Below are 13,221 nucleotides of genomic sequence, written 5' to 3'. Positions count from 1 at the left end.
AAATTTAGGTTTGCTTGTGCTTATGTCACAGCTCAATGTGTGCTCTGTGTGTGGGATTTTGAACTTCCTCCACTAATTTTTCCTCTTCTATTAGGATTTTAAGAGAATAAAGCACATTTTGTACACTGGTGAGATGTGAAAATTGGACGAGATAAATGAAAAAATACAAGTAATAGCATTGGTATCTGTACTGCAAAGCACAATGCCAATTTTGCCACTGAGGAGAGGGGGAAATGACATAAGGGAGAAGTGTCGGTGTTGTAAAAATGTGACACTTCTCACAAATGGTTACTATGGGAGGAATTTATCTTGAGTACAGTGAGGCAGTAATGTCTCCTAGAAGTTTTCAACCAATACTGGAGCCTTAACAAAAATATTTTCCTATCTTCTTCCTAGGCTTGATGTACCAGGTTCCTCCAGTCCATGGCAGCTCAGAGCATTTTCCTCTCTGACCAGGCACTTTGGAGCTCTTTGGAGCCACTCTGTCCCTTTGTGTCCAATGGGTCTTACCCAGGAGTTGGAATTGCATCGAAAAGCTGATTCACTTTGAGCATAGGTAATTTTATTTCATCAACTTATTCAACTCCAGTGTTTGCCTGCACACAGGAGAGGAGTGTGGTCAGGCCAGAGCAGGGTTTTGACCCTGAGGCTGCCTTTGGATCAGCAGGCATTGCCCCAGCAGGAAATGGTTGCGGTGCACTGCAGTGTGCCCTGGATCCTGCCTGTTCTGATGCTCAAGCTGTGTTTTGTCCAAGGACCTCATGAAGGAGCTTCTTCACCTTAGTAAAGAAGTCTACCAGCTTGTTGAGTGGAAATGGGCAGGAGCTAACCTCACCCAATGGTGTTGGCTTTGGAGTGGGGGGTGCTGTTGGCAAAGGCTTTTGAGAGGGGATTGGTGTCGGCAATGGCTTATAAGTGGGGGGTTGTGTTGGCCATGGCTTAGGAGTGGGAGGGGGTGTTGGCCATGGCTTATAAGTGGGAAGTGGTGTTGGCCAGGGCTTATGAGTGGGAAGGGGAGTTGGCACTGGCTTAAGAGTGGGAGGTGGTGTTGGCCATGGCTTATGAGTGGGAAGGGGGGTTGGCCATGGCTTAGGAGTGGGGGGTTGTGTTGGCCATGGATTAGGAGTGGGAAGTAGTGTTGGCCATGGCTTAAGAGTGGGAATGGGTTGTACTGGCCATGGATTCAGAGTGGGAAGGGGACGTATTGGCCATGGTTTCAGAGTTGGTGGTGGGGGAACTGTCAATAAATGATTCCAGGTTTGTGATGATGGAGAACCCCGTCCAAGTCTGTTTACGCCTGTGTGGACAAGGATCCAGTCATAGAAGTATTGAGTGGAGATGTAGACTCCAGGCTGCCTTGCTCTGGCACAGCCTTTCCCCCAGCTGGTTATTCCGACGACCCACCAGACATCAGCATGGTTGTCCTGGCACATGAGAGGACCACCGCTGTCACCCTGCAGCAGAGCACAGAGGATTAAGGTGGTGTTGGTGGCACCTGCCAGCACTGGGGCTGTCTCCTTCTCTCTCACAGCCCCTGCCAGAGCTTTATTCTGGGCAGAGAAAAGTTCTGCTCAGAGGCTGGAGCCTCAAGAAGCTTGGCTCTGAATGAGTTGGGTTCCTGTAGGGTAGGGCTCTCTCTATCCTATCTGCACAGGACTCCTGGATGTGCAGAAGATGGAACTTTGGCACCTGGACCTCTTCACTGCCAAGAGCACTAGCTGGCCTTTCTGGGCTTTCTGGCACAAGGGGAGGCCTGGGCAGGCAGGTGTGGATGGGCAGTGTGTGGGAAGCCCCCACAGCAGTCAGGGGGAGCTGGGGCTGGGAGGGTGAGTGAGTGGCCAGGCAAAGCAGGCCCTGGGCTGTGTTGGGGTGGTGCTTCCCTGGCTGCTGGTGCTGCTGGGGGCTGAGTGGCTCGTGGCATGTTCCTACCTGGCAGGTGTCGATGCCGCCCTGTGGGTATCCAGCACACAAGTTGTGGGTGTGGATTTCCCCTGCGTACCAGTCACTGCTGTTGCAGACCTGGAGATCGATGAGCTGGACCTTGGCCTCCTGGAGGCGATCAGCTGATTCTTGAGCTGTGAGCAGAGAAAGGAATAAACCCTGAGCACCACATTGCCCATTCTCCTCTCCTGACTTGAAAAGGGAATTCTCTTCCCTAGGGTTTGGCTTTGCCTCTGCAGAGACCCTGGAGTGCTGTGACCCTTTTTCCTGCCTCTGGGGAGCAAGCCAGGTCCGTCTCTCAGAGGCATATGTTCTGCAGCCTGGCTTTGGTCTCTGCTGTGGGGAAGCCCAAACCCTCTCCTCAGTGGGCTGAGCTGGCCCAGGAGTTGCTCTTCGAACTCACATCTTGCAGTAGTGGAACCCCAGCCAGCAATCCAGCAGTTTTGCAGCTCTGACACTCTCAGTGTGGCATCGGGCACACAGGCCAGCTGGATGTAGGGGCTGCACTTGACAGGATGGTCCAATTCCAGCAGGGCAATGTCGTAGCTCATGTCATCAGGGTTGTAGTACTGGTGTATCAGCAACTGCTTGACACTGCGCATTTGTGCCCCATGCCCTGGCTGAGTCAACTGGGTGGCCCCAATCACCACAGACAGGAGGCTGATGTTACTGGAAAGGAGATGGAGAGAGAGATGGGAGGGAGCAGAACCATGTACCACAACAGCCCAGCAGTTGCCAGACCTCAGCTTGGAAAGGCACAGAGGGAGTAGTGCTCTGGCGGGTGTGAGTGCCCTCGCATGCCTTAGGCCGGGGGAATGTCAAGCTGGAGGCTGCTAGGAAGCCTTGGCATGAGCCCAGGCTTTTCCTGAGCACAGTGGCAGCCTGGCTGCCTGAGAGGAAAAGGCATGTAGGGAGTAGCAGCTGGTGCTGCTGGCAGGGCACCTGCTGGTGTTGTGGACATGTCCCCATTCCCTGCTCCTCCTTACTCAAACTTGTCGAAGCAGTGGGCTGCTGTGAGGACCCACTGTGTGCTGATGAGTGACCCTCCACACCAATGCCCTGGGTCTGGAACCCATGGGTGCTGGATGCTGACGATCCAGGGCCAGGCCCCTGGCAGGGCACCGGCACCACCCACGATGCGTGTCATGCCGGAGTCATAAGCCATGTCGCCGTAGTAGTACGTCATGAGGCCATAGTCAGACACCACGGCTCGGAGTCCGCAGGTCCCTCTGCAAGCAGAAAGTCATTTCCATGCTGCTTCATGGCCTGCTGTGGCTCAGGCTGAAGCTCAGCCCTCTGCCCTCCCCACAAGGGCTTGCACACACAGCAGGCCAGGGAAGCCCATGGGGTGTGTGTGTCTGTGCCAGCACCTGGCTGCTGGCAAGGAACTGAGGCTTCCCGTGGTGAGTGGGAAGCTGTGGCCTGGCCGTGGGGGACAGGCACGTCCCCTCCAGGGAAGGCCGCAAGTGTTGCCATGGCTCCTTCCCTGGGCCTGGGGCCACTTACCCGCAGTTGTCCCATGTCCCATGCGCCAGCCCAGCCATGGTCAGCAGGACGAGGAGGCCAAGCCAATTCATGGCTGCCAGAGGCACGTGTCAGCTGCAAGCACTGAGAGCTCCGTGCAGCAGCACAGTCACAGCCGCACTGCCCGCAGCAGCTGCGCTGCCCATGGTGCCCTTGGTCCTGGGGCTGATGTCACAGAGGGGTGGGTTCCATGTTCTGAGCACTGCAGAGTTCTGTGGCACAGGGCCCACTGGGGGAGGGGCAACATCTAATTGGTTAGCCATAGGAAGGTTCAGGCTGGAAGGGACCTTGGTGATCATCTAGCTCTGACCCCCTTGCCTTGGGTATGGAGGGATGGCTTGCATTAGACCCAGTTGTCCACAGTGTACATGTCTTGGCTTAGAAGCTGTCCTTGAACACTTTCAGAGATGAGGGATTTAAGTACTAAGTCCTGGTCAACAGGCCAGGACTGAAGGCCTGAACAGCAGGCCTTTTGCCAATATTGGCCACTAGATGGGCCTTCAAAGCAAGTGTTACGTATAGCCACTCCCTGGATGAAAAATGGGTTTACCTTTCCATACTTAGGAACTAGACAAGGCTACATCTGGCCTTGTTTTGGGGGTGTGGGATCACAGACAAATCTCTTGGTTTCTCTTGGAGCCCTCCCAGGCCTTGGGAGCATCCCAGTAGGAGAATGAAGCCAGATGTTACTGCACTAGAAGTTTTGGTGTCTTGCTTATTCCGCAGTATAAAAATGGGGACCTCTCACAGTCAATCAGTACCCTCACTGCCTGTAGGGGAAGGTATCTGCAGGATTTCCCAGTTTCTGTCAGTGGTTCCCCAGTCCTTCAACACGACAGTGGCTTCCACCCAGTTGATGGGCAGGCCTGGATGATGGTCAAGGATTAGGGTAACTTGTGATGTGTCTTTCTTCATCACAGTAGGCAGTCTTTTATAGTAATGATTAGATGCAATGCCTATCTTGTCCTTTTATAAATATTTGATAATGTTTTGATGTCCTGTTTACTTATCCATTTGCAATTCTTTGCAGTTTCAAATTACAGTAAATGACATTTATTCCTGAAGTTGGTGTCTGTGTCTTCTGTGCTGACCCTGCTTACATGAAAAACAGGCATCCACAGCTGCTCTGGGATGCCAGTATCTCAGCAGCCTCACAGTCAAGAATTCCTACCCAGTATCTCATCTAAAGCTACCCTCTGTCACTGTAAAGCCATTGCCCTTTGTCCTTTTAGGACCTGCCCTTGTAAGAAGGCTCTCTGCTGCTTTCTTAGGCCCCTCTTCCTGCAGGATGAGGCTGTGCAGTCCCTGGGGCAGGCAGCAGCTGAGGAATCCATTTGGGGCAGGGAGCTGGGTGTGCAGCTGCAGTGCCAGCTGCAGACTGAGCTCTGGCTGGCAGGAGCCTGGGACCAGAGGCTGTGAACTGCCCATGCTTTGCATAACAGAGGGCACAGGGAGCTGCGGCACTGGCCAGGATTTGAATGGACACTGAGCACTGCAGCAGGAGCTGGTGGCTCTTTATGGAATGTGACATCTGCGAGTCTGCTGGGGGAATCCTGAGGCTGAATGGGTGTGGAAACCTGCTTTGACTGGGTGAGAGTGGCATGGGTAGGGAATCAAACAGGGCAACCATAGGCTCGTTGGAGCCACCTGTGCTTCCAAAATGGTCACCCAGGGGAGTTTCCGCAGCACTTTGGCAGCCCAGATGGGACCCAAGGGCTGCTGGAGCCTCCATCCATCAGAGCAGGTACTGGTGAGTTCACCTGGGATCTTTAGAGCAGGAAGAAGCCAAATGCGAGCATTACAATTTCATGTGTAGACTCTGTGTAAATTATAAGGGTGCATTTGAGCCTCTCTACTGTTGTGGCATTTCATGCAGATTTGGTGAAAGCACTGGTAGAGGGTGGAGAAGGCATGCACAGCATGATCAGTGTAAGGTGGCCACAGAAGAGTTGTGGAGGCCCCTGTAAGACGTGAATTGGGGGTCCTGAGTCTCTGTTAGGACACTTGAGTCTCTGTTCAAAGTCCTTTGGAGACAGACACAGGGAGACCCTTGTGTTCCTCATGCCACACAATGGGTGCTAGGGTCCCTGGGCACACACAGAAGGGGGTGGAAGTCCCTTCACAAGGGACTCCTTCAGAAAGGGGTTTCATGTGCTTCGAGGTGTTTGATGAGATGGGAAATATCCCTGGTTTATTTAGGTGAGGAGATGTCCATGCCTGAGGTTGCACAGAACTGGGAGAAATTGTTTGGGTAGCAGAATTTTGCCAAGACAGTGCAATAAGATTGTTCCAGGATGGTTGGGTGACTCTAAGCTGGTCTAGCTGGTCTGCTCATTGGACAGGGTAATGGCCATCCCCAACCCTGAGTGACACTCTTTCACTGTCTTTAGTGACCAGGCAGCCTCTGAAATTTACTTCAGGAAATATTTGAAGAAGCTTAAGTCCGGGTGGCAGGGACCAGTACAGATGTGGGATGGTTCTTCTCAGCCCAGCCCATCTTAAGACAAATGGAGGCATGCCACCCACTGTGAGATAGGATTCCATTGGCCTGGTGATGCCAGATTGATTTTTGCCTTTTCTCTTTTATATATTCCTTGTATTCTTTACACATATATTTGTAGCTCTGTAGCCTGTTGTTGTATCTCTGGTGAGTTTTCTCAGTACTTTTCCCTTCCTTTTCTCTAAGTAGAAAGACAAAACATATTTCAGACCTCCAAGCCCTGGAGAGTACAAGGCAACCAAACATATATTTGTTCTTCTTGGAAACCAAGGCTGGAAACAGCTCTTTGAGGCACATTTTCATTAGCAAGGATTAGTTTCCATCGGAGTGGAAGTGGATTTAGACTGTTGAACTGAGGGAAGAATTATTTCACCATGTATGGTCCAAATTGGTGATTTTTGTCAAACATGTTAATTTATTAAGCTTGTAAAACTGTATTCACCTCATGTAGGGGAGGAATTCTATGGTCATTTGCTATATCTGCTACTGGAGGCCTCCAATAAAGATGAGCCTTTATATTACCTCCTATGTCGAAAGTGTGGTTTTTTTGTTTTGTTCTAGGTTCTTTAAGGCATCACGTGAAGCCAAGAAGAGTATGCAAAGCAGGTGGAGTGACACCCAGCCCAAGGCATTTTGAAGCATTCTATTAGATGGAGAAAGTCAATGTTCACTTGCTTTCACCTGTAAAAGACAGGTGAAAACTGCCTTCAACAAGTCTACCCCATGGCATTCCAGAAGCCTCTACCATACCCCCCTTCCCCATCCAAGAGTATCAAAGTTTGATTGAAAAGGATATAAAAATTTGGTGCAAATTCATACAGTTTGTAGATGATTTGTTAATTAGTGAATTAAGAAGATTCTTGCCCATCCTGTGGTGGTTATCTACAGCCCTCAAGGCAAACCAGCAAAGCAAGCTGCAGTTTGTGTCTCTGCAGCTGGCTCTTTGATTGCTCCTTCTCTCCATTGGCCACACTTATACAGCCCTCTCATCTTCCACAACTCCTCCCTTTCTCTGCCCTCATCTCCTCCCAAATATGGAGCCAAGCCCAGGCATCATTTCCCCCTGGCTCACAGGCTGGCCATGCCTGTAAACAGCCGTGGTGTTGCAGGTGGTGTTGGCTCACTCACCTTGGCCTTCCACGGCATTCCTGGTGTGCTTTCCTAGGGTTCCTGCCAGGTTCCTCTCCCCAGAATGACCCCAGCTCTTCCTCTGAGTATCTGTGAAGTGTGACCACCTGGCACCTCAATGCCCCTTTGCTGCCTGTGAAATCTGGCTCTGCCTTAGGGCACTGGCACTCCAGTCAGGAGCCAGGAGTTTCCCTTGTCATGCTTGGAAGTTTCCCAGATCTGTTCCCTTAGCCCAGGCTCTCACCAGGCCCTAAATCAGCAGCCCATGTGCATTTGAGCACCACCCCAAGGTATGTGCTTTTTTCCTATCCTCTTCCAAGGCTTGAGGTAGCAGGTTCCTCCAGGCCATGGTGGCTCAGAGCACTTTTCTCTCTGATCAGGCACTTTGGAGCTCTTTGGAGCCACTGTGTCCCTTTGTGCCCCCAGGCTCGTTCTGCAGGTGCTGAGCATGGCACTTCTTGTCTTACCCCGGAGTTGGAATTGCACTGAAAAGATGGTTCCATGTGAACAAAGGTAATTTTATTTCAACAACTAAATCAACTCCAGTGTGTGTGTGTGTGCACAGAGGAGATGAGTGTGGTCAGAACAGAGAAGGGTTTTGACCCTGAGGCTGCCTTTGGAACAGCAGGCATTGCCCCAGCAGGAAATGGTTGTGGTACACTGGAGCCTGCCCTGGATCCTGCCTGGTTCTGCTGCTCAAGGAGCACTTTTAACTGCGTTTATACGTATATTGTAATCGATCCAATCATAGAAGTGCTGAACGGAGCTGTAGACTCCAGGCTGCATTGCTCTGGCACAGCCTTCCCCCCAGCTGGTCACTCCGATGACCCACCAGTAGGCAGCGTTGTTGTCCTGGCACATGAGAGGACCACCGCTGTCACCCTGCAGCAGAGCACAGAGGATTAAGGTGGTGTTGGTAGCACCTGCCAGCACTGGGGCTGTCTCCTCTCACAGCCCCTGCCAGAGCTTTTATTCTGGGCAGAGAAAAGTTCTGCTCAGAGGCTGGAGCCTCAAGAAGCTTGGCTCTGAATGAGTTGGGTTCTTATAGGGTAGGGCTCTCTGGATGTGCAGAAGATGGAACTTTGGCACCTGGACCTCTTCACTGCCAAGAGCACTAGCTGGCCTTTCTGGGCTTTCTGGCACAAGGGGAGGCCTGGGCAGGCAGGTGTGGATGGGCAGTGTGTGGGAAGCCCCCACAGCAGTCAGGGGGAGCTGGGGCTGGGAGGGTGAGTGAGTGGCCGGGCAAAGCAGGCCCTGGGCTGTGTTGGGGTGGTGCTTCCCTGGCTGCTGGTGCTGCTGGGGGCTGAGTGGCTCGTGGCACGTTCCTACCTGGCAGGAGTCAATGGTGCCCTGTGGGTATCCAGCGCACAAGTTGTAGGGATGGACTTCTCCTGCGTACCAGTCACTGCTGTTGCATAGCTGGAGATCAATGAGCTTGACCTTGGCCTGCTGAAGGTGATCAGCTGAATCTAGACCTGTGAGCAGAGAAAGGAATAAGCCCCTGGCAGCTCCATGCTGGTTCTGCTTCTCTGTCAGGCCAATCCCTTCCCCTAGGGGCAGGCCCTTCTCTGCAGGGATGTATGTTCTGCAGCCTGGCTTTGGCCTTTGCTGTGAGGAAGCCCAAAACCTATCTCCAGTGTGCTGAGCTGGCCCAGAAGTTGCTCTTGGAACTCACTTCTTGCAGTAGTGGCCCCCCAGCCAGCAATCCAGCAGTTTCTCAGCTCTGAGACACTTAGGGTGGGTTCAGCCAGGCAGGCCAGCTGGATGTATGAGCTGCACAGGACAGGACGGTCCAATTGCATCAAGGCAATGTCGTTGCTCATGTCGCTACGCTTGTAGTTGCGGTGTATCACCACCTTCTTGACATTGCGCACTTGTGCCCCAGGGCCCGGCTGAGACAACTGGGTGGCCCCAATCAACACATACAGAAGGCTGATGTTACTGGAAAGGAGACGGAGAGAGAGATGAGAGGGAGTCACAGCAGCCCAGCAGCTGCTAGACCTTGGCTTGGCAAGGCAGAGAGGGAGTAGTGCTCTGGCAGGGTTGAGGGCCCTTGCACATCTTAGGCTGGGGGAATGTCAAGCTGGAGGCTGCAAGGAAGCCTTGGCATGAGCCCAGGCTTCTTCTGAGCACTGTGGCAGCCTGGCTGCCTGAGAGGAAAAGGCATGGGAGTAGCAGGTGGTGCTGCTGGCAGGGCACCTGCTGGTGTTGTGGACATGTCCCCATTCCCTGCTCCTCCTTACTCAAACTTGTCGAAGCAGTGGGCTGCTGTGAGGACCCAATCTGCAGTGATGAGGGAACCTCCACACCAATGTCCCAGGCCTGGTACCCATGGGTGCTGGATGCTGACGAGCCAGGGCCATTCTGCTACTGCGGCACCGGCACCACCCACGATGCGTGTCATGCCGTAGTCATAAGCCACATTGCCGTAGGAATAAGTCATGGGGATGTTGACAGGTGGCGGAACTCGGAACCCACAGCTCCCTCTGCAAGCAGAAAGTCATTTCCATGCTGCTTCATGGCCTGCTGTGGCTCAGGCTGAAGCTCAGCCCTCTGCCCTCCCCACAAGGGCTTGCACGCACAACAGGCCAGGGAAGCCCATGGGGGGGGTGTGTGTGTCTGTGCCAGCACCTGGCTGCTGGCAAGGAACTGAGGCTTCCCATAGTGGGTGGGAAGCTGTGGCCTGGCCGTGGGGGGCAGGCATGTCCCCTCCAGGGAAGGCCGCAAGTGTTGCTCCTTCCCTGGGCCTGGTGCCACTTACCCGCAGGTGTACTGGATGCTCTGCGCCAGCCCAGCCACGGTCAGCAGGACGAGGAGGCCAAGCCAATTCATGGCTGCCAGAGGCACGTGTCAGCTGCAAGCACTGAGAGCTCCGTGCAGCAGCACAGTCACAGCCGCACTGCCCACAGCAGCTGCGCTGCCCATGGTGCCCTTGGTCCTGGGGCTGATGTCACAGAGGGGTGGGTTCCATGTTCTGAGCACTGCAGGGTTCTGTGGCACAGGGCCCACTGGGGGAGGGGCAACGTGGAATTAGTGAGCCATGGAATGGTTTGGGCTGTAAGGGACTTTGGTGATCATCTAGCTCTGATCCCCTTGCCTTGGGCATGGTGGGGTAGCTTGCATTGAACATGTTTTCAGAGCTCAGCTCAGAAGCTGTTCTCAAACTCAAAGACAGTAGCTCCCCCAGTTGATGGGCTTACCTGAATGATGGTCAAAGTTTAGGATAACTTGGGATTTGTCTTTCTTCATCACTGTAGGCAGTCTTTTATAATAATGATTAGATGCATTGCCTATCTTATACTTTTATAAATATTTTCTACTTATTTGATGTCCTGCTAACTTATCCATTTGCAACTTTTTGCAGTTTCTGATGCCTTAAATTTTAGCTTTTATATTTTTCTGATTCTCTGCTGCCTCTTTGTGTAACTCTGAACTTCATATTAAGTGGCGAATAAGTTCTTTTTACAGTGTAGTTAGACAAAACAATCCCTTCTCAGCTTGAGAATCAAAGACAATCATTACCCAAAAAGCAGAAATAACAGCAAATTGAAAGGGGCAAGGCAAGTGGTTGAGACTTCATGACCTGGAGCTGTAATTGGACAGTGAACCCCAATATGTAAATTGACCAAATTATAAAAGTGTAAAAACTGGTGACCAAGATCCATCTTAGATCCAACCTGGGTGTAGCCCTGGCCAGGCTCTTGTACTGCCCAAGGTGTATCCCTTAAAGGCATTTCAATAAGTACCAACTTTATTCATTTAAACCTGTTGAGTCTCTGTTCCAGATAAACCTCCTCAGGCATCATTTTGAATTACAGTAAATGACATTTATTCCTGAAGTTGGTGTCTGTGTCTTCTGTGCTGACCCTGCTTACATGAAAAACAGGCATCCACAGCTGCTCTGGGATGCCAGTATCTCAGCAGCCTCACAGTCAAGAATTCCTACCCAGTATCTCATCTAAAGCTACCCTCTGTCACTGTAAAGCCATTGCCCTTTGTCCTTTTAGGACCTGCCCTTGTAAGAAGGCTCTCTGCTGCTTTCTTAGGCCCCTCTTCCTGCAGGATGAGGCTGTGCAGTCCCTGGGGCAGGCAGCAGCTGAGGAATCCATTTGGGGCAGGGAGCTGGGTGTGCAGCTGCAGTGCCAGCTGCAGACTGAGCTCTGGCTGGCAGGAGCCTGGGACCAGAGGCTGTGAACTGCCCATGCTTTGCATAACAGAGGGCACAGGGAGCTGCGGCACTGGCCAGGATTTGAATGGACACTGAGCACTGCAGCAGGAGCTGGTGGCTCTTTATGGAATGTGACATCTGCGAGTCTGCTGGGGGAATCCTGAGGCTGAATGGGTGTGGAAACCTGCTTTGACTGGGTGAGAGTGGCATGGGTAGGGAATCAAACAGGGCAACCATAGGCTCGTTGGAGCCACCTGTGCTTCCAAAATGGTCACCCAGGGGAGTTTCCGCAGCACTTTGGCAGCCCAGATGGGACCCAAGGGCTGCTGGAGCCTCCATCCATCAGAGCAGGTACTGGTGAGTTCACCTGGGATCTTTAGAGCAGGAAGAAGCCAAATGCGAGCATTACAATTTCATGTGTAGACTCTGTGTAAATTATAAGGGTGCATTTGAGCCTCTCTACTGTTGTGGCATTTCATGCAGATTTGGTGAAAGCACTGGTAGAGGGTGGAGAAGGCATGCACAGCATGATCAGTGTAAGGTGGCCACAGAAGAGTTGTGGAGGCCCCTGTAAGACGTGAATTGGGGGTCCTGAGTTAGGACACTTGAGTCTCTGTTCAAAGTCCTTTGGAGACAGACACAGGGAGACCCTTGTGTTCCTCATGCCACACAATGGGTGCTAGGGTCTCTGGGCACACACAGAAGGGGGTGGAAGTCCCTTCACAAGGGACTCCTTCAGAAAGGGGTTTCACGTGCTTCGAGGTGTTTGATGAGATGGGAAATATCCCTGGTTTATTTAGGTGAGGAGATGTCCATGCCTGAGGTTGTGTAGTAAACCCCATAGATTTAGGAAAAGCACCATGGAGGATATGTACAATAGGAATGCTGAAACAGCAAAAGAAAATTCCTCTTTTCCTGTCCTCTACCCCTTAACCTATCTCTGTAACCCTATAAGGCAATGTCATGTTAACCCCTTACCCATTGGTCAAGCTTGGATCCTTTCCAACCCTATAAAAGAAGCATACTGTACCCCATTAGGGGAGAAAGAAGAAGAGCAGAGACCCTTCACGGACCTCCCCAAATAAAGCCATCTCCGTGGAACAGCCTGCACCTTCTCCTTCTCCTCTCTCTCCATCTGCTGCAGCCTCCAGCCCAGGGCACCACTACCTAGAGCTGAAATCCTAAGAGCTTGCAATCACTATAGAGCTGATAATCACCATGCTTGCTAGATAGTAGCCCTGCGGCCTAGGCCTGAGTGAGCTAGCTTCGGGCACCCAGTCTCTACCCAGGGACTGAGCTCCTGAACCCTATTGCTCTGCTTTATAATAACGCCAAATAAGAGGCTTTATTAAAGTGGCGTCCCAACGACTTTGGACAACGGACTCCCCCAGAGGCGATATCCGTCGGTTGAGCAACGAAGCCCCCCTGGGGTTTTCTGTGATTGCCTGTTTGGGAAGCCGCTCCTTCTGTGAAGGGACTTTTCGTTTTAGAAAATCGTTTCTAAAACGATTTCTACCAGGAGGGTCAGTTCGACACTCAAAACTTACATCTGAACAAGAGAAAGTTCCGAGAAGAACTGACGAAAGCAGACCCCTTCCACAGATCTTGGACCCCAGGAACTGTAAGTATTAGCTAATATTGCGCGCATAACTTCGGGGCTCTAAAACTTTTTTTTTTGTTTTCTTTCTTTTTTTTCATGTTTTTTCTGCTGGAAGGGCTAACCATTAACATGGGTACAATTTTTAGTACCTTAAAACTAAGTAAAACCGGGAGAGAGATATATTTAACTATTTTAGAAATCTTATCTGCTAACAACTTCTCCTTTTCTAAAGGCAAGCTCTCAAAAACTAACCTTAAAAAATTTGTAACTTGGATTATTTCGCAATACCCTGATACTGATAAGAAAGCAGTCATTGAAAATTCGTTTTGGGATATGATCAGGAACACAATATATATCTCC

At 51.6% G+C, this 13,221-nt stretch overlaps 2 protein-coding genes across 2 annotated transcripts; both read right to left on the bottom strand.

Annotated features, from left to right (window-relative positions):
* Positions 1-734: 734 nt before the first annotated feature.
* Positions 735-3,518, bottom strand: LOC129117779 (acrosin-like). The gene is made up of 6 exons (XM_054628621.2): positions 3,448-3,518; positions 2,928-3,170; positions 2,345-2,610; positions 1,930-2,075; positions 1,239-1,454; positions 735-998 (listed from the first exon to the last, which is right to left on the bottom strand). The coding sequence occupies exons 1-6, from the start codon at positions 3,516-3,518 to the stop codon at positions 735-737; spliced, it is 1,206 nt and encodes a 401-aa protein (XP_054484596.2).
* A 4,271-nt stretch (positions 3,519-7,789) lies between these two features.
* LOC129117910 (acrosin-like) lies at positions 7,790-9,925 on the bottom strand. The gene is made up of 5 exons (XM_054628886.1): positions 9,855-9,925; positions 9,337-9,579; positions 8,769-9,034; positions 8,423-8,568; positions 7,790-7,975 (listed from the first exon to the last, which is right to left on the bottom strand). The coding sequence occupies exons 1-5, from the start codon at positions 9,923-9,925 to the stop codon at positions 7,790-7,792; spliced, it is 912 nt and encodes a 303-aa protein (XP_054484861.1).
* Between the last annotated feature and the right edge of the window lie 3,296 nt (positions 9,926-13,221).

The sequence above is a fragment of the Agelaius phoeniceus genome, chromosome 3 (genome assembly GCF_051311805.1).
Source record: "Agelaius phoeniceus isolate bAgePho1 chromosome 3, bAgePho1.hap1, whole genome shotgun sequence".
Lineage (NCBI taxonomy): Eukaryota > Metazoa > Chordata > Aves > Passeriformes > Icteridae > Agelaius > Agelaius phoeniceus.
The sequence above is the reverse complement of the archived record's forward strand: the minus strand, read 5'-3'. Positions and strand labels throughout refer to the sequence as shown.